Here is a 25616-nt window from a genome sequence, read left to right as displayed (position 1 = left end):
CGTCTGCCCTCGCCCCTCTTACTCACTTTACAGTTTCACCCACTGTCTGGCGTCACCTAATTCCTGTTTAAATTTTAAACTCGCCGCCCCCGGCAGAGCTGTTCCAAACAACTAGCGATCGCAATCGCCTTACTTATCGTGGAGGCCCATCTGCCCAACTTTTTATGGGCGTGGTCCCAACAAATTTTTCCTTCAGATCCCAGGTCCGGTATCCGGGTGGTAACCCATTTGGGCCATTTCCTGTTCAAATATCTCCTGAATGTTCCTTTCCATTCGGCACGGTTTGCCATTTTTAACACACTCTCTCTTCCCCACGGGTTTGTCACGGGTGTGTGGGTAGGGGTCCAGCTGTCACTGAATTCCCTCTACAGAGTTTACACAACTCCCTTGACTATCCTAGTTGCAACTACGTAGTCTGTTCACCTCATGTGGCAGACATCTGGTTTATGGCCCAATTTACTGAATCAGGCCGGAGGTCTGTACTCTCGTCCACCCACTTGAATACTGGCCGTCACGTGGGGTGACTGCCCTCTTAATTCAGGTTCAGGCTGTGTATAGCCTGTGGTATTATCAGGTATTGCAGTACCCGAGAGGCTGAAGACCATTGGTTAAACCTAGGAGTTTACGACCTCGTTTTACTAGTAATTGATCATGCATCAATGTTGGAGAATACAAGGTTGGTGGGTTCGAATTCGGAACAACTAGATCACTTCTTATCGAACCCCCCAGGGTCGCCACCCTGTGGATTCAGGACAAGCACTGATTTAAATTGTACCCGTGAAATTCGCAATCTGGAAAGTGATGTCACCCGAGTAGCATATCGGGGAGAGGAAGAAGACTGTGTCAAGACCTCGCTAAAACAATGCAGGGTGGGGCGTCAACGCGCAGCGTCGCCAGCACCGCACCCTGCATCAGGCCACACATCCCTGCTAGGATAGGTTTGATTGAACGAGCAGATAGACACCAGAGAAAGAAAGTGGTGATGAACTCCAGCAAGGAACTCGGGCCGACTCTGGGAGAGTACTTTGAAAAACATGACACGGGTATGACACTTCTGCTGGAGAAATTGCAGCAGGTTCGGACACAGTTGGCGCACAATTGGCGCACAGGAGGACCCCCATCAAAGTGGTGCAACAAACTGGGGCAATCAAAAGAAACATCAGTGAGATCAGAGTCACTACCTGGTGGGAGGACTTCTGGGATTGGGGCTCCAACATACAAATACACCTCTGGGTTCAACTTCCGTTGCACCAGGCTATAATATGCATCTTACCCATGGTTGTCTATTTAACCATCCTCACGACAAAGCTTGCCTGCTGGAAAAAGGGACTAAGGTGCCTGGATGCAGGAACAGCGTACCGGCACCGCAACCAAAGACTATATGAAGGACTCTCTCATCTGAATGCTTTTTTAAAAATAATTTATTTTCTTTGTACTATATGTCTTTCAACCGAATTATTTGAACATAAGCAGCTTAATTTAGTATTTTGTTTCTGCCTATGGAATGTATATATGTTGGGTTGGGGATTAGAATTAGGATTCTGATACTTGCCCGTATTGGAACTCGGTTAGAATTGTGTGATCCGGTTGGCTGACGCTCACTGGATCAATAATCGGTCCCATTCAAATGGATCGATTGTTGTGGATTGCTCGGATGAAGCCAGATTTTCTGGAACCTAGATTTCCCGCCATTACCACATATCGGATATGTTTACATGCAGACAGTGTGTCTGAGGTTGGACCCTTGAAGGGGGGGTGGGGTGAAGTTCCTTGTGTCCTGCAGAGTTGCAATTGGCAACTCCATTGGGTGCACGGGGAGAATGTGCAAACTCCACATGGACAGTGACGCGGGGCCGGGATTGAACCTGTGACTTCGGCGCCGTGAGGCAGCAGTGCTAACCCACTGCGCCACCGTGCTGCCCTATGGATTCTATTCCAAGAAGTATTTGAGGTGAATAGTGTAGATGCATTCAGGGGAAGCTAGATATAAAAATTTAAAAGAAAGGAATAGGAGGATATGTTGATGGGGTTAGATGAAAGGATCTGCTGTAGTTGTTCCACAAACATGTGCCATGGTATCTGTCCCTCTGTATGTAGCACTCTATGTGTCTCCAATCACAATCAGCCCATTCTCACCCAGCTTCATTGCCCGGATGTGAAGTCCAGTTCTGTCCTGTGTTAGTATAAAGGCCTATTTGTTTCAATTAGTTGCTGTATAGTTTTCAAACTCACTTGCGTAATAAGATCGCAACAAATGCCTGCAGCTGGGCTGGAAGTGATTTTTGTTTCTGACAGGCTTTCATTAAACCCTCTCTCCTGGAGAGTTGGGGACATTTAAATAGGGAAACTTGCAATCAGCAAATTGCTAATTTTTTTTGAAAGCAGAAAATATGATTTTAATATCCCACTCCTCCACCCTGTGATTTCCTCTGATTGCTAAAGACCGTAGTTCTCGCTAGACTGTTCAGCTGCCTGCACTCGCAACCAGTTAGGCCTTAACAATGGCCCCGTCGGCTCTCGAACAAATGTCACAAAAATCTCATGGTACTATTTTGGAGAAGATGAAGGGAGTTCTCCCCGGCGCCCAGGCCACGATTTATTCCTCAATCAACATCACACTCAAAACGCAAGACTACCCAGTCGTTATCACAGTGCTGTTTGCGGGAGCTTGCTGCGTGCAAACTGGCTGCCGCATTTCCTACGCTTGAACAGTGACTGCAGTTCAATAAGTCGATTTCAGCGGGAGCGGTGCGCAAGTGATTTCTGGGAGGTAAGTTTCTCCTTTAAAAACACTTACCTTCACAGGAGCAGGCCAGTCGATTTCAGCGGAGCGGTGCGCAAGTGATTTCTGGGAGGTAAGTTTCTCCTTTCCCTGAGTGACAGAGATACAGACAGTGAGAATTTGCTAGTTTGGTGCAGTAAGGTAACCAGGAAAGGTAAGTGGCTAATCTAATTGTGCTGTTTTTCAGTTAAAAGTGCAGGGTAGTGTCTGATTGGCTGAAGCTGCCCCCACCATAAACTTAAATTAAACTAATTAATTAATTAGTGATGGCTGGTCAGGTGATGTGCTTGCGCTGCTTGATGTGGGAGCTGGCAGATCCCATTGCGAGCTGCAGCGACCACATCTGCAGTAAGTGTTGGCTGCTCGAAGAGCTACGGCTCAGAGTTGATGAGCTGGAGTCTGAGCTTCAAACACTGAGGCACATCCGGGAGGGGGAGACATACCTGGACACTGTGTTTCAGGAGGCAGTCACACCTGTCAGAGTAAGTAGTTTAAATCCTGCTAGTGGCCAGGGACAGCAAGGTGTGACTGCAAGTCAGGCAGGTAAAGGGAACCAGCAGTCAGGAACTCAGGAGCCTCAGCCCTTGACTCTGTCCAACAGGTATGAGGCACTTGCTCCCTGTGTGGATGGCAAACAGTGTTGCAGGAAGGATGAGTCAGCTGACCAAGGCACCATGGTTCAGCAGGCCATTCAAGGGGAGGGAGTAAATAGGCAAGTTGTAGGGGATTCTATTATCAGGGGGATAGATAGTATCCTTTGTGAGCAGGATAAAGAGTCCCGCATGGTATGTTGCCTGTCTGGTGCTAGGGAGCGGGACATCTCTGACCGGCTTGAAAGGATACTGGAGAGGGAGGGGGAGGATCCAGTTGTTGTGGTCCATGTCGGTACCAACAACATAGGCAAGTCTAGGAAAGAGGACCTGTTTAGAGATTGTAAAGAGCTAGGATTCAAATTAAAAAACAGGTCCTCAAGGGTCATAATCTCCGGATTACTGCCCGAGCCACGTGCAAATTGGCATAGGGAGGCAAGAATAAGGGAAGTTAACATGTGGCTGAAAGAGTGGTGTGGGAATGAGGGATTCCTTTTCATGGGACACTGGCATCAGTTTTGGGACAGCGGGGACCTATACCGTTGGGATGGTCTCCACCTGAACCGAGCTGGGACCAGTGTTCTGGCGAAAAGAGTAAATAGGGTGGTCAATAGGACTTTAAACTAAAGATTGGGGGGAAGGGAAAGTCAGGGAACCAAGAGGTGAAGTAATCAGTGGGAAGCGTAGCTGCTTAGGAATACAAAAAAGCACGAAAAGACAAAACTCAGGAGAGGTTACGATAGTCCCCATCCCACAAAATATGACACAGTGTATGGAAAGGCTCAGTAAACCAAGGTCCACCACACTAAGAAAACAAAAAGGGACGGTCAATAGAGAATTAAAGGTGCTATATTTAAATGCGCGCAGTGTACGGAACAAGGTAGATGAGCTTGTGGCCCAGATTGTGACTGGTATGATGTGGTAGGCATCACAGAGACATGGTTGCAGGGGGTTCAGGACTGGCATTTAAACTTCCAGGGATTCACAACCTATCGAAAAGACAGAGAGGTGGGCAGAGGGGGCGGGGTTGCCTTGTTAATTAGGAATGAAATTAAATCAATAGCACTAAACGACATGGGGTCGGATGATGTGGAGTCTGTGTGGGTAGAGTTGAGGAACCACAAAGGCAAAAAAACCATAATGGGAGTTATGTACAGGCCTCCTAACAGTGGTCAGGACCAGGGGCACAAGATGCACCACGAAATAGAAAGTGCATGTCAGAAAGGCAAGGTCACAGTGATCATGGGGGACTTTAATATGCAGGTGGACTGGGTAAATAATACTGCCAGTGGACCCAAGGAAAGGGAATTCATTGAATGTTTCCAGGAGGGCTTTTTGGAACAGCTTGTGATGGAGCCCACGAGGGAACAGGCCTTTCTGGACTTAGTGTTATATAATGAGCCAGACTTGATTAAAGATCTTAAAGTAAGGGAGCACTTAGGAGGCAGTGATAATAATATGGTTGAATTCAATCTCCAATTTGAAAGAAAGAAGGTAGAATCAGATGTAAAGGTGTTACAGTTAAATAAAGGTAACTACAGGGGCATGAGGGAGGAACTGACGAAAATCGACTGGGAGCAGAGCCTAGTGGGAAAGACAGTAGAACAGCAATGGCAGGAGTTTCTGGGAGTAATTGAGGACACAGTACAGAGGTTCATCCCAAAGAAAAGAAAGGTTATCAGAAGGGGGATTAGGCAGCCATGGCTGACAAAGGAAGTTAGGGAATGCATCAAAACAAAAGAGAAAGCCTATAATGTGGCAAAGAGTAGTGGGAAGTCAGAAGATTGGGAAGGCTACAAAAACAAACAGAGGATAACAAAGAGAGAGATAAGGAAAGAGAGGATCAAATTTGAAGGTAGGCTAGCCAGTAACATTAGGAATGATAGTAAAAGTTTATTTAAATACATTAAAAACAAACGGGAGGCAAAAGTTGACATTGGGCCGCTCCAAAATGACGCTGGTAATTTTGTGATGGGAGACAAGGAAACAGCCGAGGAACTGAACCATCTTTGAACTTGAACTGACTAACTGGTTGTGTGGTCATTTGATCGATATACGGGAAAGCCTTGTGGTTCAGTAAGAGAAATAGAAACACCCACAGTATTGGCGACGCTGTTGGGACATAACATCATATCATAAAAAGAGCCTCAGTGTCATATTGGCGACTCTAAAGAGCAACATTATTGGTGACGCTGGTGGGGTAGTATTTCCTTAAATTGGCAGCACCAGATAGGAGGAGCCAGGTCGGGGAGTCCAATAAATGTGACACCAGGGGCGAAATTCTCCGGTATCGGCGCGATGTCCGCCGACTGGCGCCAGAAACGGCGCAAATCAGTCGGGCATCGCGCCGCCCCAAAGGTGCGGAATCCTCCGCATCTTGGGGGGCCAAGCCCCAACCTTGAGGGGCTAGGCCGGCGCCGGACTAATTTCCGCCCCGCCAGCTGGCGGGAAAGGCCTTTGCTGCCCCGCCAGCTGGCGCGGAAATGACATCTTCGGGCGGCGCATGCGCGGGAGCGTCAGCGGCCGCTCACGGCATCCCCGCGCATGCGCTGTGGAGGGAGTATCTTCCGTCTCTGTCATGGTGGAGACCGTGGCGAAGGCGGAAGGAAAAGAGTGCCCCCACGGCACAGGCCCGCCCGCGGATCGGTGGGCCCCGATCGCGGGCCAGGCCACCGTGGGGGCACCCCCCGGCGCCAGATCGCCCCGCGTCCCCCCCCCCCCCCCAGGACCCCAGATCCCGCCCGTGCCGCCTTGTCCCGCCGGTAAGGTAGTTGGTTCAATCCACGCCGGCAGGACAGGCATCCTAGCAGCGGGACTTCGGCCCATCCGGGCCGGAGAATCGCGGGGGGGGGGGGGGGGGGCCCGCCAACTGGCGCGGCGCGATTCCCGCCCCCGCCGAATCTCCGGTGCCGGAGAATCCGGCAACCGGCGGGGGCAGGATTCAAGCCAGCCCCCGGCGATTCTCCGACCCGGCGGGGGGGTTGGAGAATCTCGCCCCAGCTCAGGGTTATACCCACTGGAGTTTGTGGACAAACTCCTCTCAATCTGTCCACAAGCTAATTAGATCATGAAGACGGGCAATTAACTGTCTCTTCAGCGCCACATTCTGGCTTGAACAGCCAGCACACCTGTTTTCTGAGCTATCAGAATTCACCATGGCGCCTGAGGTGAGTTCACAGGGGGCAGAGCATCATCTGTGAAACTGACAGGCTAGGAAGCATTCGACGAGTGAAAGTGAAGAGCTGCAGCCAAAGCCAGTTGTGAGGCTCCTCTCAGAGCCTGCTGCTGTTGTTCGACAGGTGATCGCTCACCTGGACCTCTGTTTCCCTGCTCCCAGCCTGCAGGAAGGGCATACTGGCACTGGAGCGGGTCCAGCGGAGATTCACACGGATGATCCCAGGAATGGTAGGCCTAACATACGATGAACGTCTGAGGATCATAGAACATAGAACAATACAGCGCAGTACAGGCCCTTCGGCCCACGATGTTGCACCGAAACAAAAGCCATCTAACCTACACTATACCATTATCATCCATATGTTTATCCAATAAACTTTTAAATGCCCTCAATGTTGGCGAGTTCACTACTGTAGCAGGTCCTGGGATTATATTCATTGGAGTTTAGGAGGTTGAGGGGAGATCTAATAGAAACTTACAAGATAATGAATGGCTTAGATAGGGTGGACGTAGGGAAGTTGTTTCCATTTGCAGGGGAGACTAGGACCCGGGGGCACAGCCTTAGAATAAAAGGGAGTCACTTTAGAACAGAGATGAGGAGAAATTTCTTCAGCCAGAGAGTGGTGGGTCTGTGGAATTCATTGCCACAGAGGGCGGTGGAGGCCGGGACGTTGAGTGTCTTTAAGACAGAAGTTGATAAATTCTTGATTTCTCGAGGAATTAAGGGCTATGGAGAGAGAGCGGGTAAATGGAGTTGAAATCAGCCATGATTGAATGGTGGAGTGGCCTTACTATGTCTTATGGTCTTAAGTACTTCACTGCCTGCAGAGTGCTCTGAGGAAACCTGACAAAGGTGGTGTATATATGAGCTTATCTTTGTCTTTTCCAGGTGACCCCACTGCCTCTGACCCTGCGGTGCCGATTCGAGCTGAGGCACCTGATGCCAGGAGCGCAACTGCTCCCAGTGAAAAAGCGGATGGGAGCGCCCCATGGTATCTCCGAGTGCAAGAGTTGGCGCATGACAGTCTCGTAGCTGCGACCAGGGCAGAACTGGTGAAGGACTCAAAAGGTTTTTTTTGGTCACGTATGCTGCTACTTAAACCCCCCCCTAACCTCACCCATTCCCAACGATGCAGTAATTGCATCCCGTACAAGCACTATGAATTTATTTTTTGTTTTTAACTTCAGATTTTCGGACTATTATTTTGGCATCGCTCACGATACGGTTATTTTTAACACCCTGTTCTCTCTAGCACATCCTCTCCTGTTTCCGCTGTCACTTGGTTGATTTGCTCAAATCGCACCCCTACCCCTCTGCATCCCATCTCTCCTGGGGATGCAGACTTGCTTAAGGCGTGGGCCGCACTCCAGTTTCTCCCTTGCAGGAGCAGTCGTTTGTGCCTAGGGGGCGATTCCACATTGGGGGTTATTGCTGCTGTGTCCAAATTGCTCATTGTCCATGGGCAGGTCCCCTTTTTTTTTTAAGAAATAAATTTAGAGTCCCCAATTATTTTCTTTTCCAATTAAGGGGTAAATTTGTATGGCCAATCTGCCTACCCTGCACATCTTTGGGTTGTGGGGGTGAGGCCCACGCAGATATGGGGGCAATGTGCAAACTCCACACGGACAGTGACCTGCGGCCGGATCGAACCCGGGTCCTAGGTCTCCCTTTTCAACATTGAACCTTGGATTTGGTCTTTTCACCCTGCACCCCTCTCCCCCAAAGTTTTTTTAAAAAATGTTTCCCCTCTAAGACGTAAAAGAGAAAGAACAAACTTCTGTCTCGGATCTTTCACCGCTCAGGAGAGCCCCAAGGTGCCTCTTATTATTGGCTGCCCCTCCCAATCCAGTCGAGTAGCCATTGAGTCCCCACTGTTGCAATTTCCCACCACCCTCCCATTGCATTTGCAGCAATCTGCCCGTCCGCTGGTTGTCGGTGTCCCAAGGCTGCGGTTCTGATCTGAGCTTTGCGTTCGCAGGAGGGTCCGCAAACAACGGCAACGCATCCAGCTGTAAGGAGGACCTGACACCTGACCTGCAGCACGCCCCTGCACCAAGTGAGAAGACCCTCAAGTGCTGTTACGATGGATGTAGCAGGACCTTTCTCTGGCACGCACACCTGAAGTATCACCTGAAAACACACAAGTGAGTTCAAAAGCTTATTTCCTGGCCACGAACCATGGCTTTGCATGCGGTTGGGAGCAGGGGGTCAATATATGCCCCCCCCCTCCCTGGTGAGCTCCATGCGTGGTTTTCTCGGGGGCTGTTGTTTGATTTCTAGAGCTAAATGATTTAAGCTAGAAAACGAGCTGTTTCCCGGAGCGGGGATTTGCATTCTCATTCTCGGCCTCCAATGCAGGATTTTAAAGAGACCGAGAGATGGTGCTGGACAGGTGGCCAAGAATCCAACAACAATTAAAATGGTTTCCTTCCACTCGCCCCCACCCTGCCACTGTACCCCCGTGGCAGGTATTAAAGAAAACTCGAGGTCTGGAAGCTCGGGATCTTCTGATCGGACTGGTCTCCCAACTTTGTCTACACTATCTCCCCCCCCCCCCCCCCCCCCCCCCCAATTAAGGGGCAATTAATTTAGCGTGGCCAATTCACCTAGCCTGCACATCTTTTTGGGTTGTGGGGGTGAGACCCACGTAGATGCGGGGAGAATGTGCAAACTCCACACGGACAGTGACCCGGGACCGGGTTCGAACCCGGGTCCTCGGAGGCGCGAGGCAGCAGTGCTAACCACTGCATCACCGTGCCACCCTCTTTTTTCTACACTATCAAAACATTTTTTTAAAGCAGAAAACAGGCGCATGATGGTAGCCGAAGAAAAATGTACACCGCCACACACTTATACAGCAGAAGTTAAGGGACGCTTTATAAATAATCGTTTTTTAAAAAAAGAGCCGCTTCATTGTGTCCCATCCGCAGTGTCTGCCCAAGAAAAAAATCCTCACCTTCCCCCCCCCCCCCCCCCCCCCCCCCCCCCCACACACACAATAGAAATCATCAGATTTTTTTTAACTTCCAAAGCGAGGGGGTAAAAAGGAGTCTACTATCCATTGACTCTCACGCTCTATGGTTCTGCTCTGAAGAGAATTGTTTCCATCTCTTTCTCTCTCTCTCCAACTTGTGTAAAAGTGTATTTGTTGTCTCGATCTCATGCTCACTGTTCCAGTTCCTCCAATAACAGGTTCCCTCCCGCTCTCCTGCCTTTGCTGCTCCTCCAATCATAAGAACCTATGATAATGGGGGAACTGGGCAATTACGGTAGTGCAGTGATTAGCAATGTTGCTTCGCAGCTCCAGGGTCCCAGGTTCGATTCCCGGCTTGGGTCACTGTCTGTGCGGAGTCTTCACGTTCTCCCTGTGTCTGCGTGGGTTTCCTCCGGGCGCTCCGGTTTCCTCCCACAAGTCCCGAAAGACGCGTTGTTAGGTGAATTGGACGTTTGTGTACCCGAACAGGCGCCGGAGTGTGGGGACTGGGGGCTTCTCACAGTAACTTCATTGCAGTGTTAATGCAAGCCTGCTCATGACAATAAAGATTATTAAGTTAAACCATGCTCATGAAGGAACTATGATCATGATTATGATCTCAGATTCTGTCTCTCCCATGCTCTCTGCTTTTCCAGTCAAACTCTGCGTTATTTTCCTGCTCTCAAGGATTGTACCTGCAATTGTTCAGCTCCATTTGGACTACGCAGGAGCCATAATGTAAGTTAATATGTATGGGGGGGCTTTGCCCTGATCTTCGATATTTCGCAGGTTACTTGTGAGGTTCTATTAAGGGTGAATTCTCCCGTTGCCCATGTTCTTTCAGCATTGGTTGAGCGGGCTGGGTGCTTTTTCTTTCAAGAGAAACCGATGTGCTGGCTTTCGTTTTACTCGGGAATATTTTCTCCTCCTCTGTTGCTTGCGGTTCACGAGTGAAGAAAACAGGGGTAAACCCATCCCCAGGCCTTTACCATGTGGCCGAATGTATAGAGTCACCAGGAGTTGCACAAGTCCTCGGGATATTGGACTCGGCAGTGAGCTCTGCCACCACATCATTCTCTCTTACTGGCTTCATGTAGTTCTTTCCATCCACCAAGTAAATCCCATCTTTCCACACAGGAACGATCGCTCCTTCACCTGCCCAAAGGAGGGATGCGGGAAGAGTTTCTACGTGCTTCAGAGGTTAAAGGTCCACATGAGGACACACAACGGGGAGAAGCCCTACATCTGCCCCGAGGCCGACTGTGGGAAGAAGTTTACAACAGCCGGCAACTTAAAGAACCACATGCGAATTCATACTGGTAATTGGCATTAGCACGCCAACATGTTTTTAACGACACTGGCGGCACGGTGCTGCAGTGGTTAGCACTGCTGCCTCATGGTGCTGACTACCCAGGTTCTACCCCGGCCCCGGGTCACTGTCCATGTGGGGTTTCCACATTCTCCCCGCGTCTGCGTGGATCTGACCCCCATAACCCAAAGATGTGCAGGGTAGGTGGATTGGCCACGCTAAGTTGCCCCTTAATTGGAAAAATTTAAATGTAAAAAAATTGTCAGAAAAACCCGTCTGGTTCACTTCCTTTAGGGAAGGAAATCTGTCGCCCTTACCCGGTCTGGCCTACATGTGACTCCAGACCCACAGCAATGTGGTTGACCCTCTGAAATAGCCTAGCAAAGCCACTCAGTGCTGGGGCAATTAGAGATGGGCCACAAATGGGCAACCTTGCCAGCGACGCCCGTATCCCATGAAAGAATGCATTTTTAAAAGATCCCTTTTTGGCCAGTTATAATTTGCTGCTGTGTTTTTCTTTTTGTTAGGGGAGAAGCCATTTGTTTGTGAAGCAGGAAGCTGCGGGCGCTGTTTTACAGAATACTCCAGTCTTCGTAAGCACATGGTCATACACTCAGGTATGGAGCTCGCGATTTCTGTGAGATTAGCAAGACGTTAACCGGGGAGAGGGACTGCTTCTGCCTCCTAGACTAGAGGCACTAGGGAAGAATGCCCTGTTACCGAGAAATAATTAGCATTACCTCATTTCCTTCTTTTTAGTCCCCCTTCCATGTTCCTTATTTTATCCTTGTTGCTCCTCCTATCCTTGTTCCTCAGGCTCCTGTTATTTTTGTCTCGCTAAATTGCAAATAGTTAAAAATGTAGCTGCCCACCTTGAGTTATCCGTCCAAAAATACCTAGCACCTTCGACCAGCTGCAATTTCCTCCACTTAAATTTGGGAAGACCAAAGCTATCCCACTTCAAACTTTGCCCCTCTCACCACTGCCTCAGGTTTGACCAGAGTGCTGGCAATCTGAGCACCCCATGTCCTCCATTAATGAAACCACCTACTTACACCTGTATAACATTAGCCACCATCATACTAGCGGGTTGGGTACAGGTGGTTAAAATGAATGTGCTGCTGTGATTCCTGTTTATTTTTCAATGCCTGCCGATTTTTTTAGAGAGATTGACGGGATGATTACCTCGTTCATATGGGGAGGGAAGGTGGCCAGAATTAGAAAGATTCTACTACAGAGAGGTAGGCAGGCAGGGGGTCTGGGTCTTCCGAACCTGATGTATTATTACTGGGCGGCGAATGTGGAGAAGGTACGGAGCTGGGTCAGAGGGGTTGACTCCCAATGGGTCAGAATGGAGGAAAGTTTGGGTAGGGGGTCAGGATTGAAGGCGCTAGCGACAGCGCCGCTCCCGACGGCCCTGGGGAGATACTCAGGGAGTCCGGTAGTAATAGCTTCGTTGAGAATTTAGAAGCAGTTTCGACAGTACTTTGGGTTGGGGGCAGGGTCAAGGGAAATGCCGATTTGGGGGAACCATAGATTTGAGCCAGGGAAGTGGGATGGAAATTTTCGGAGATGGGAGGAGAAAGGAATTAGGATACTAAAAAAGATTTGTTTCTTGGGGGTCGTCTTGCGGGATTGAAGGATCTAGGAGCGAAGTATGGGCTGGAGCACGGGGAAATATTTAGACACATGCAGGTTCGAGACTTTGCCAGGAAGGAGATACAGAGCTTCCCAGTAGAGCCGGCTTCCACATTGCTGGAGGAGGTGCTGACGTCAGGGGGACTGGAGAAGGGGGTAGTATCGGCGGTTTATGGGGCTATTTTGGAGGAGGAGAAGGCGCCGCTAGAAGGGATCAAGGCAAAGTGGGAGGAAGAGTTGGGAGAAGGTATGGAGGAGGAGTTCTGGTGTGAGGTGCTCCGGAGAGTGAATGCCTCCACCTCGTGCGCGAGGTTGGGGCTGATACATCTGAAGATGGTGTATAGAGTGCACCTTACAAGGGCGAGGATGGGCCGGCTCTTTGAGGGGGTAGAAGATGTGTGTGAATGTTGCGGGGGGGGGTGGCCCACAAACCACGTTCATATCTTTTGGTCCTGTCCAGAACTGGAGGATTACTGGAAGGAGGTTTTTAGGGTAATCTCTAAAGTGGTGCACGTGAAACTGGGCCCTCGGGAGGCCATATTCGGGGTGTTGGACCAACCGGCTTTGGAAACGGGCGCGGAGGCAGATGTTGTAGCCTTCGCCTTGTTGATCACCCGAAGGCGGATCCTGTTAGGGTGGAGATCAATCTCTCCACCCTGTGCCCTGGCATGGCGGGGGGACCTGTTGGAATTCTTGACGCTTGAAAAGGTCAAATTTGAACTGAGCAGAAGGATGGAGGGGTTCTACAATTCATGGGCGTTGGTCATTATGCACTTTCGAGAATTGGATAACATCGAACATTAGGGGGGTTGGGGGCTGGGGGGAGAGGGACTGTATGTGTTAATGGCGACTATGGGTGATTCCTGGTTCCTTTTTGTTATTTGTTTATGTTAACATTCGGGCTAATGTCTGGGGTTTGGTGGGAGGATGGGATCGTTGTTATTGATATGGGGGTTGACATTACATTCGTTACTGATTATTGTTTATTATGTGCAAATTTGGGAGAAAATGTGAAAAAGGAGAATAAAAATATTTTTGAAAAACATTAACATCATCTCTAACTCATCCCGTCAGCTGCTGAAGCTTTCATCTGTGCCTTTGATACCTTTTTAAACGCAATCGGGTCAAAGTATCAACTTTAACCGTTCGGTACTGTCCGAACCAGTGCCCCATCCTCCACATTCTGTAAACTTCAGCCACTCCATAACTTTGCTAATGCCCATGTCCTCATCCACACCAAATCCCTTCTGGCTTCATGCTGCAGCTTGAACTTGCTGTGATGGGGGAGAGGGACATTGAATTGTGTAAAATGTACAGCACAGACCCAGCAGTCCATTCTGACCGTATCCTTCTCTTGGACCTCCTCCCGTTCTTCCCCCTCCAATACAGAACCCTCCATTCCCTTCTCCCCCACATGCCTCTCGCCTTCCCTTAAATGTATCTTCACTGCTCGCTGCTACAACACCGTGCTAGCGAGCCCCACGTTTCACCAACCTGAGTAAGGGGCATTAAACTACTTGCGTACGGAGAGCGCCATGCTCGGTGGAATGTGCTGTCAATGAATAGCACAAAAACAGGATCGTAAAGAGATGTGTGATTGAATTACAGGTGAGAAGCCGTACCGGTGTAATATCTGCAGCAAGACTTTCTCTCAGAGCGGCAGCAGGAATGTTCACCTGCGGAAATACCACAATGTCCTCGTGCCCCTCAGCGACCAAGAAGAAACCACAGGTGGGCGGTGGCGGAAGGGGGCCGGTGCATTTAGCGAGGGATCCCAGTGGTCAGGAAGGGATCATTTGCCCACTTATTAAACCCTGTTGCCTCCAACCGTCTAGCATTCATAGATCATGTGCATAAGGAAGTGAGACTTCCCTTTACCCTGCCCAGACAATGTGCTTCTACCCTCACACCCCTCAACTCAGGCGAGCAATCCCTAACTGCCTCAGTATGATTTTTTTTGTTTAAATCTCTTGCTTCAGACGAGTGTATGACCTTTGTAGTGAAGCTGTTCATTCAAGGCCAGTTCATCTTAAGTTAAACTGCTCGAGTAACAAGGTTAACCTATCATACCAAATATGATATCCAACAGAGAGATGGTCAGATTTAATCTCAATATGGAAAGGAAGAGGACCCTAGACCCCAAGATGGCTAATGCAGTACTTGCATGTTATTTAACGCATTCATTGGATAAGAACCTTGCGGGCAAAGGTCAGCATTTATTACCCATTCCTAATTGCCTCGTGGTGAGCCGCCACTTTCAACCACTGTAGTCCCATCTGGCCCCACAGGGCAGTAAGGGAGGGACTCCCATCCAGCGACAGTGAAGGGACGGCCAATATGTTTCCAAGTCAGGAGGGTATGTGACTTGGAGGGGAACTTGCAGGTGGTGGTGTTCTTGTGCATTGTGTATTGAGGTGATAGAACTCATGGGTTTGGAAGGTGCTGGCCAAGGCAGCTTGGGAGCTGCGGGGCATCTTGTAGACTGTACACACTGCTATCACTGTGTCAGTGGGAGTGGAGGATGGAGGTGTTGGATGGGGAGCCATTCAAGTGGACTACTTCGTCCTGGATGGTTTTGAGCTTCTTGAGGCGTGTCAAGACCAGTGGTGAGTACCGGTACACACGCTCAAGTTGTCTGAAAACGGGACATGTTTTTGAATGTGCCATACATTTTTCTTCACTTAACTTAAATTACCTGGACAATTCAACCTGACTGTAGACCTGTTATCCACTTGGCCTCTTGCACTCCTGCCTATTTGCACGCTCCATAACCCGGATTGACCCGAATCACCCATGGCCCGAAATCCTAGCATAGCCTTGGTCCCAACGCTGCCGGTTTGGAGAGACTGTACTTGTATTCCACCACTCATTTGAGCCTTGTAGATGGTGGACAGACCTTGGTGAGTTAGGGAGTGTGAGAATCACTAGCCTCTGACCTGTTCTTGTAAACACGGTTATTTATCTGTACGGCTAAGTATCTGGTCAACAGTAACCCCTCCCCAAATATTGGTGGGAAATTCACTGATTTGCGATGATGGTGAGTGTCAAGGGTGTTACAATCTCTGTACAGACTGATGTCCTTTTCTAAAATAAATTAATCTTTACGAAAGCAATGCAAAGAAAACAGATTTATAAAATTTCCCTTTTTAAACACTTTTTACTGTGACAAACTTTCTAAAATCAGCATTATTCAAACATTAACAGGTGAAGGATATTTCAAATAAAAAGGTAATTTTCACTTTAAATAGTCGGTTCAGCAAAGCAACTCCTTCTGCAGTTACAAGCACTCTCATTACTTCCCACACAAGTGTGGAAACGTGCAGTCTTTCCAATTCTGCCTCCACTATGTAGTTCTCTCACTTCCCGTCCAAACATTTAGTCCTGGAGTCGCAATCCCTGGCAGCCTTTTCCTCTTTGCACTAATGTATCCCGAGCTGCCAAACAGGAAAGTGGCTGACACAGCCCCACTGAAATTAGCTTCCTATTTACCCATTGCGTCTTAGCTGTTCTTCCCATGGCAGTCCCAGGTCACCCCAGCATTTCTCGGATGTCATAATCGGGGAAACCAAGTGGTCCTCTTTCAGGATGCTCTCCAGCCCACTTTGGCCTTAGAGGGACTTTACACAAAAGAAAACCTGCATCTGAAAGCGTATGGGTTGTCACAAGGGGAAGTACCCAACCCTTTGATCCCTCCTTATCAAATTGAAAGAAAAGGCAAGCAATGCTACAAAGATTAATGAGGGCCAGTTGGGAATTTTTAAAGAAACCACGACTTAGAACATAGAGGGAGGAATGCAAAAAAATTAAAAAAGGCAATTTTTTGTGAGTATCTAAAAAGGAAGATACTTGGTCCCTTTGAGGATGAGAGTGCAGGATTAATAATGGGTTCACAAGGAAATGGCAGGAACTTGGAACAAGCATTTTGTGTACACTGTAGAAACATGAGGCACCCCAAGAATAATACAAATTCAAGATGCAAAAGAGAGAGAGAGGAACTTAAAACAGTCACAATCACGAGAAGAAAACGTACTAGGAAAGCTAGTGGGAATCAGGTTAACGATAGGTCAATATTAGCAATAATAATATAATCTTTTATTGTCACAAATAGGCTCACATTAATACTGCTATGAAGTTACTGTGAGAAGTCCCTAGTCGCCACATTCCGGCGTCTGTTCGGGTACACAGAGGGAGAATTCAGAATGTCCAAATTACGTAACAGCACGTCTTTCGGGACTTGTGGGAGGAAACCGGAGCACCCGGAGGAAACCCACGCAGACACAGGAAGAACATGCAGAATCCGCACAGACCGTGACCCAAGCCCGGAATGGAACCTGGGACCCTGGCGCTGTGAAGCAACAGTGCTACCCACTGTGCTACCATGCCACAATAGGTTGACCAGTCCCTCTATGCGTTTGGATAGCATGCAGGCAGAAATTGTAATACAAGAGCCAAAGCATATTCCTCCCACCCCTAGCATTGGAATATTTATCAACATTAAATACATTTTCCTTGTTAGTTGTCATGAACTGATTCCAAATCTGGCACCCTTATCCCAGCTGAGATCAGTTTACCCAACAGCGAGTGAGGATTGTATGTGGGACCTTTATGTGGGGAAAATTGAACTGAGATCACAATCAGATTGGGCCATGATCTTATTGAATGATGGAGCAGACTCAGGGCCAAATGACCTACACTTGCTCCTGTGATCTTATATTGCCATTGTTACAATCCCAGTTCATATACAGGGATGGGAAGATCACAGAAAGGCACTTTGGCTCGAAAGGCTAACTTTTTATTTATAAAACATGAGGAACAGAGTCACAGGGTCGCTAATTATTTTTAACAATAAGAAAAAACATGAAAAATTTGGGTTATCCTACAATAGTCTTTACTTCCCCCTTAGCTTAACAATTCCACACAGGTTTTAGGATTAACACAGATTACAAAGTACATCTTAATTTCCAATGGTCTCCTCTCTCAACCCCAAGTGAATGTGGATGTCTCGTCAGAATTCACCCCCCCCCCCCCAGATGATTGTCATGTGAGAGTTTCTGAACTTCACTCCCCAAAACACACTTTGAAATCTTATCTTATAATTATGCTTTCTCTTAGCGGTTTGCATTCTGAAATCCAGACCAAGTTTTCCAAATGACACTTTTGAACAGAGCTTCTGCTCCACTTTTAACAATGAGTCCAGTCCAGGCTTTTACACCAACCCCTTTAGGATTCCTTTGCCTTGACTGCTGTGCAAACAGCTCAAAATTCTTTAATTCTCAATTCCCCGATTGTATTAAAATTGTCCGTTTTAACTTTGAGAGGATGTTGACACACTTTAAATCTAGGCCGGAATTCTCAGGCTGTTTGGATTCCCTTTTCTCACCAGGAGCGTACCCCCGCCTGTGGGTTACCCGGCGGTGTGGGGTGGCTTCAGTGGGAAATCCCACGGACAAGCTGTGGGAGTAGAGAAACCTGTCGCCAGCGAACAGCACGCCGTCTAGGAAACATGCAGCCGCAGGACCGGAGTATCCCGCCCCTGGTTACTGCAATTGTCTCTTTAACTCAGAACACTTTGTTAACTCTTCTTTGAATTCGTCTGAACAATACCTTGATCTTTGTTCACTGAACTCCAGACTTCTTGGACACTTCTCTTCATTTTTCTAGTTGCCTTAACTAGCTAAACTTTAGGGGCGCAATCTAAACAAATTGCAACAGAGTCCTGTGTAAAGCCCGTTTAGTTGGGTGTTTCACAGTGCTCGCAGAACCGAGAAAGGCCACGCTATCGAACAGGACTCTGTTGCAATCCGGGAATGTCCCACCGCGGACGCACGTAGACCCATTTCCTGCATCGAAGAGCTCCGCTTGCCGGAGCTCCTCAGTGTAGGAGGAGATCGGGCACCATTTAAAAATGGAACCCTGATCACCCTGCGTGATCCCAGGACCCCCAAACGCTGAACTCCCCTCTTAAGAGGGTCCATCTGGCACAGACAGGGCACCCCCAACCCGGGCATAATGCCAGCCTGGCACCTTTGCACTGCCAGCCTGGCACCTCAGCAGTTCCTCGTGGCAGGCTGGCATGTGGGTGGCATTGCCAGGATTCCGGTTCCCAGGTGGCACCAGCAGTGCCACCATGCCCTGAGGCCAACCTCCAATCCCTTTGGAGACCCCCCCTCCTAAGTGCCATTCCACCTGGTCCCCATTTGTGGGGACCAATACTGAACGGCACTCGCCTAAGGCCTCCGAAGCGAAGGGGTTAGATCCCATTGCCTCGGGTAGATCAGGTGAGCTGCATATTAGAGTGAGGCCAGCGCAATGGGCAGGATTCAAATCACGACATCTCGTGAGATCCTGTTATCTCTTGCGAGGCGTGGCGAGCCACGTAGATCCCAGAAGAGGCCTCTCCTGGCATATACCAGCGGTGTTGCAAACGGGGGCGTTATGCAGCTGGTAGATCGCGCCCTAGATAGCCAACATCTGCTTTTTTAACCATTGCTCTTTAGTGTGGCTTTTATTCTAGGAAGGCTGAGAGAGATGTTCCCTCTTTAGCCTTCTCAAACCAACTACTTCTAGCAGAGCTGTGCGCGTGTCCTTCTCTCTTACAACCTATCTCCCAACTGCAATCAAATTGGCTAAACCAAAACCTAAAAGCTTCTCTCCCTCTGGCACCAGGTCCCTGTCTGTGTGGAGTTTGCATATGCTCCCCGTGTCTGCGTGGGTCTCACCCCCACAACCCAAAGATTTGCACGCTAAATTGCCCCTTAATTGGAATTTTTCTTTTAAAAAGCCTCTCTACCTTACAAAGCCCCAGTTGCTAAGCAACCGCTGTTGGTTTATTTATTCTTCACGCCATAGCCTTCTTTAAGCACAATAGAAGTACAGTTGGAACTGAACCAACCCCCGATGCGTACAAACACCTTTGTCCAGCATGAATCTAACTATAGGTTTTAACTTCCGAGCACGGAAACATTAAATGACACTTTAAAAAAAAAAAAATTTAATTAAAAAACAAAAACTTTTAGAATACCCAAATCATTTTTTTTTTTCAATTAAGGGGCAATTTAGTGTGGCCAATTCACCTACCCTGCACATCTTTTTTGGGCTGTGGGGCTGAAACCCATGCAAACAGGGGAGAATGTGCAAACTCCACGCCGACAGTGACCCAGAGCCGGGATTGAACCTGGGACCTCGACGCCGAGGCAGCAGTGCTAACCACCTGTGCCACCGTGCTGCCCTATTAAATGATACTTTATTTCCAATGTTTACCAATACAAATATAAATCCCTTAAAACTACCTTTGTTTTCCCAGCACTATGTTTGGATAGACTCAATGAGCCACCAAAGGAGAGTCTGTTGTCTGAGAAAAAGAGTGCGTCACTGTCCTTCCAACTAGTTGTCTTTCGATAAGAGTTGCCTGCAGCATAGTGCCCGCTGTATCTTACAGAAGGTGGTTATATCATACGTGACAGTTCTTTGTGGTGACCTTCCCATTCTCCCTTCTGTTTCTTCAAAAGCAAACCCACTGGCCGACACTGATGCGGCAAATGAGCCAGAGTTACCTACTGGACTTCCGGTAGCCACGGCTACTGTGGCACCACCATCAAGCCTGGAAACACAGCCTTTGGTGTTACCACACAGTATACTTGGAGCGGAGGAGGGTATGTGCTCAATCACATTTACCAACTCGAGTTGAAAATTGAAGAGTTATATGCTTTGTTTATGCCATTTTTTTTTTTTTTTGTTCCCTCTTCCAGTGTTGCGCACCTTGCCTGAAGGGTGCACTGGGAAACCTACCTGGGTTCCTGAGCTGGTGGCTACTCTGCAGCTGCCTATAGGCTGACCTGCTCGATCATTCTTCCCTTCTCTCCCTCCCGTTGAACAAGCCCCTTTGTTGAGGACTTTGCCCCCGGATGAAATGGTTTCTCTCAAGCTACCCTGTCCACTCCCTTAAACGCGTTAAATTAGATCACCCCCCGTTTTTTTGGTGTTGAAGTCTATATGCAGCTGAAAGCAAAAATACTACAGATGCTGGAAATATGAAATCAAAACAGAGAATGCTGGAATCAGGGCAGCACGGCGGCGCAGTGGTTAGCACTGCTGCCTACGCTGCTGAGGACCTGGGTTCAAATCCCTGCCCTGGGTCACTGTCCATGTGGAGTTTGCACATTCTCCCCGTGTCTGCGTGGGTTACCCCCCACAACCCAAAGATGTGCAGGGTAGGTGGATTGGCCACGCTAAATTGCCCCTTAATTGGAAAAAAATATATAATTGGGTACTCTTTTAAATTTATTTAAAAAAGAGAATATGTCGGAAACACTCCAGCAGGTCTGGCAGCATCTGTGGAGAGAGAAAAACGTTAACGTTTCGAGTCCAGATCGGCCTCCTCTTTCGAACTCTCGATGTAACCCGCCTCTTTCGAGGCGATTGTATTGAAAATGTTTGTCTGTTTTCTTTTTCTCCCACCAGGAGTGCTACCTGAGACTTCCCCTTCGATTTCCTGCACGGCGACCACGGCATCCGTCGTGGTTCTACCCCAGCCGCACCACCTGGTTACCATAGCGACCACTGGACATTCTTATGAGGAGGTGGTTACCGTGATAATACAGTGAATGCCGGTGGGCTCTTTTTATTTTGAGCTGGAGGCGGTGCGTTCCACAGTGCCTGAGGGATGTTGCAGTGGTTAAGCTGCTGCCTACGAGAAGCAGACTGTCCTCCTTGATCCCAGCTTCACTGCTTCTCTCGTTTAATAACATGACTAACTTGGGCATGGATTCACCTGTGAGTATGCAAGAGAAAGAGAGCAGTAACAGTGGGTATGATTCTCTTTATCTCGTTCTTCCTGAAGTATTTACCCATGAATGCAAAATCCTGATGACGTGCTGCATGAACGAAACTAAGCATATTTTGACCACTTTTCTCCTTGGAGCAGTGAAGACAAATAACTTGTCCAGTATTTATTTGCTGTGAGCCATTTGCTTCCACTCGCTGAGTTACAATGAACTTTCGTTAGCCAGTGACATTCTCAGCAACTCAACCTGTGGATCCGGTAATGAGTGGTACTCGTCGAACCCTCGGTATATCCAGTCCTCCATGGCCCAGGCTCAGTAAGTTGTCCTCTTAAGGTTTGTTCCTGCGAAGCCACTCGTGCCATCCTCCGAGCTGTGTACCTCCACCATCCCAAGAGCTACAGCAAGCGTGGAGGAGTGTGTGGCCTGTGACCCCCAAGTGAGGGAGCTGCTGACTGTCCCTTTCCAGCGAACAGGTAGGTTTAGTGATGGATTTCAATCAAGGCTTTGTGCGCACCTCATTAAATGTCCCCTCCCCTCCCACCCCCAGCCCCCAACTAGAATCCAGTTCAAATGGGCGGCAATGTAGCACAGTGGTTAGCACAATTGCTTCACAGCTCCAGGCTCGATTCCAGGCTTGGGTCACCGTCTGTGCGGAGTCTACACGTTCTCCCCGTGTCTGCGTGGGTTTCCTCCCACAGTCCAAAGTGCAGGTTAGGTGGATTGACCATGCTAAATTGCCCTTAGTGTCCAAAACGTTTGGTGGAGTTACTGGGTTACAGGGATAGGGTGGAGGTGAGGGCTTGGGTGGGCTGCTCTTTCCAAGGGCCAGTGCAGACTTGATAGGCCGAATGGCCTCCTTCTGCACTGCAAACTCTATGATTCTATGAAATGCTAGCTGCATGTGTGTGGCTCTAGAATGATAGGTACAAATGAGTTTTGCTATACTTATGTTGAACAAACGATGGTCATGCTACCAATCTTGAGACCAGCATTCAGAACCCCTAAGGAGCCTGACCCGCTCAAGTGTAATATGGTTAGGGGTGTGCGCCTCAGAGTTCCCCTTCACTGCAATCTACACTGAGCTCTGGACCAAATTATGTTGAAGGGCAGCAAACACATGGGTGCTCCTGCCCCCCCCCCCCCCCCCCCGCTCCCCCACTTGAACCTTCTTGATGTGGTCCAACAAGTGTCAAGAATTGGATAGGAATAATAAAGAACAAGATGGAACAATATGGAATAAAAACAATGGCCCTGCTTGGCTAGCTGGATGAATGTCAGTGAGCCATACAGACTGAATTGCCCAAGTCTCAACCCTGTTCTTGCCGAGATCGGTAGTGGGACGGGTATCAGTTGCCAGATCAGCTGCGGTGGGGGTGGGGGGGGGGCTTCTCCTGAGCATGCTTCAGTGACTCCCTGATTAAATGTGAATGCGAAATGACCACCGAATGAAGCGGGGCTGTGATTTCCCTCTTGGAATAGCCTGACTCACAAATGAAGAATGGTCACTAGCATGAACGGGGTCGTGACTTGTCCAATGGAATTGTCCCCTCTCAGCACAGGTTGGCTTGGCACCTTCGGGACAGGGAATTAGAAATGCAAAAATCTAATGTTTCAGGTCTAATGTCCGCGTGACATCTTTGATTGTTCACAAGAAAAATGGCACTGCAGAATTTAGAAACACAATTAGGAAATGTATATATTGTACCCCAGTAATGGAGGGTCCAAAAGCCTCTCAAACCCTTGCCTTGTAACTATGAGATGGTCATCAGTTTCTAGTTGCAATATTCCGTGTGAAGGAATTTCGTTCTGCGTTTCAATAACCGTTAAAGTTTCCTAAACGGTTGAAGCCATTGGGATTCCAAAATCAGGAACACTGACTGACTGACTGGGAGCAGCATTGAACTTTATTTTGGCCATGCCGAAGTCTGATCTCTCTTGGAAGACTTCATTTATTTTTGGTTCTAATCACACTCCTGTTTTATTTTGTTAAGAGGCGTGTCACTGTCCTCGGTGACGGATGGGTGTACCTGCAATGAGCAGGAGCACTTCATATGTCTGCAATATGCTTTTGAAGCAGATAATTTGTGTTTGGACAACTCAATGGTACCAACGTCCACTTTTCTAAATAAATGACTGTAAATCTGAAATGTTGTTCGGCCTCTGTAAAGTTTTTTCTTTTAAATGTTAAAATTGTGTCTCCCTAACGCTTTTAAGCACGGTGGGCCCCAGAACACTTGTGGGCGTATAGACGGTTGAGTGTTGGAAGGTGATTATCTGTGGAGTTTCTCGCTGTCCTCGTCTGACAACCAGGGGTGCAGGAGGTCGGGCCCTGTTTCCTTTTCTTCCTCCCTCCAGGTTTAGCTCTCCAGCACCGCTCTGGTTACAACACCGGACTCTGCCAACGGAGGCTGCAAACCGTCTACCTCGCCCCTCAACTGTGACCTCTGCTCTGGAAACTGCTTTGAGGTGTTACTTGGCCGGTGTGAGTGCTTCGGAAGTGTATAATCTTGGGGGCGGCACGTGACGCAGTGGCTAGAACTGGGACTACGGCGCTGAGGACCCAGGTTCGAATCCCGGCCCTGGGTCACTGTCCGTGTGGAGTTTGCACGTGTCCGCGTGGGTTTCACCCCCATAACCCAAAGATGTGCAGGTTAGGTGGATTGGCCACGCTAAATTGCCCCTTAATTGGAAAATATAATAATAATTGGGTACTCTAAATTTATATACATAAAAAAGAAGTGTACAATCTTTCCCCAGTTTCAGAATTCGGCTTTGGTAACCATCAACTAAGTTCCGGTGAAATTCGGATTGGAGTTCAAGCTATTGTCCTCTCATACCCTGCGTAGCTTTCTCATGCGTGGATAGCACATTTCAGGAGGTGGCCATCCCACAGAGGGACTGTGTGACATAGCCAGTCATGCACAAAAGAGCAAGTGGGTGGGCCGTTCAGGAGTATTTGGTTCAGAGTACTGATGGAAAGAGGTTTCCTCCAGTGAGTGCAGCCCGGGCAAACAGATCCTGGCAGCATTGAAGGCTCCGCTTTCCAGGGTAGGAATAGGAATATCAAGATTAATTAATAATCTTTATTGTCACAAGTAGGCTTACATTAACACTGCAATGAAGTTACTGTGAAAAACCGCTAGTCGCCACACTCCGGCGTCTGTTCAGGTACACAGAGGGAGAATTCAGAATGTCCAATCCACCTAACAAGCATGTCTTTCGGGACTCGTGGGAGGAAACCGGACCACCCGGAGGAAACCCACGCAGACACGGGGAGAACATGCAGACTCCGCACAGACAGTGACCCAAGCCGGGAATTGAACCTGGGACCCTGGCGCTGTGAAGCAACAGTGCTAACCACTGTGCTACCGTGCTACCCAAGCCATAGTTATCATGGATTCCAGAGTTAGAGGAGCAGACATGCATTTCTGTGGCAGCAGGTGTGATTCCAGGATTGTTGCCTCCTTGGTGACAAGGTCAACCAATCATTTTGGAAGACATTGGGAGAGAGATGGCCAGAGTCCCTGGTCCATAACGTAGAAAAAAGATTGGGGTCATGCGGGCACATTTTAAGGATTAAGAAACCAGGGTTACTCCCAAGGCCATGCACTCGTGAATACAGAAACAGGAGCATAGAGCAGATGAAGGTGTCTGGAGAGGTGATGCAGGAGGGTGAGTTTTTACATTCAGGCATTGGGACCAAATGCGGGCAAGGTGAGATCGGTACAGGCCCAATAGGTTCCAGCTCAACAAGGCTGAGGTCGCTATCCTTATGGGAAGGTTTGCCCTGAAAACGAAAGGCAGAGAATTAGCGAGGTTGAAATTAAAGGAAAAATCAGAGCATGAAAGAGTACAGGCGTGGAATGCACTAGTACAAAGCGCAAGAGGAAAGAGTAGACTCGCAGAGACTCGATGTTTGGAGGTGGAGGATTCAGGTAAGGTTCTTCATGAATACTTTGCTGTTCTCTTCAAAAAAGACGGGGCTGATAATTATGTCATTGTTAAGAAGAAAGTGAAATATTGGATGGCATAAACATTGTAAGAGGGAAGGTAACAAATATTTTGACATCTTTGCAAGTAGATAAACTGCCAGGCCAAGAAATATATTCCAGGTTGCTGGAAGAAGCTAGGGGCCATCCTATTTTAATCCTCCCTGGCTCCAGGCATGGAGGGTGTCAGACATTTGGAGACCGCGAACGTTGTACGTTCGGTTAAAAAAGGGATATTTTGTGGGATGTAGTCACTGCTGGCAAAGGCAGCATGTGTTGCCCATGAGAAGGTGGTGGTGAGTGTGCTGCCTTGAACTGCAGGCCATCTGGCATGGGTACTCCCACAGTGCTGCTGGGAAGTTCCAAGATTTTG

The 25616-nt window shown here is 48.5% G+C and overlaps 1 protein-coding gene across 5 annotated transcripts in view; it reads left to right on the top strand.

Moving 5' to 3' along the window:
- The window catches only part of LOC140404917 (zinc finger protein 410-like), a 56713-nt gene that overhangs the window by 13909 nt on the left and 17188 nt on the right, over positions 1–25616 (top strand). For 3 of the 5 annotated variants that reach the window (XR_011938599.1, XR_011938597.1, XR_011938598.1), the window contains exons 5-11: positions 7439–7618; positions 8529–8694; positions 10662–10843; positions 11361–11450; positions 14080–14202; positions 19980–20123; positions 20932–21727. Coding sequence is in view for 2 of the 5 variants with exons in the window: in XM_072493568.1 (XP_072349669.1) it covers positions 7439–7618; positions 8529–8694; positions 10662–10843; positions 11361–11450; positions 14080–14202; positions 19980–20123; positions 20932–21074 (1028 nt within the window). In the remaining 3 variants the exon portion in view is untranslated. Of the gene's footprint in view, positions 1–7438; positions 7619–8528; positions 8695–10661; positions 10844–11360; positions 11451–14079; positions 14203–19979; positions 20124–20931; positions 23402–25616 lie in introns of those variants that run through there. The other 2 variants (XM_072493568.1, XM_072493569.1) reach the window with 2 other exon arrangements.

Source organism: Scyliorhinus torazame, chromosome 2, assembly GCF_047496885.1.
Source record: "Scyliorhinus torazame isolate Kashiwa2021f chromosome 2, sScyTor2.1, whole genome shotgun sequence".
Taxonomy (NCBI): Eukaryota; Metazoa; Chordata; class Chondrichthyes; order Carcharhiniformes; family Scyliorhinidae; genus Scyliorhinus; species Scyliorhinus torazame.
This window is presented reverse-complemented; position numbering and strand designations above follow the sequence as displayed.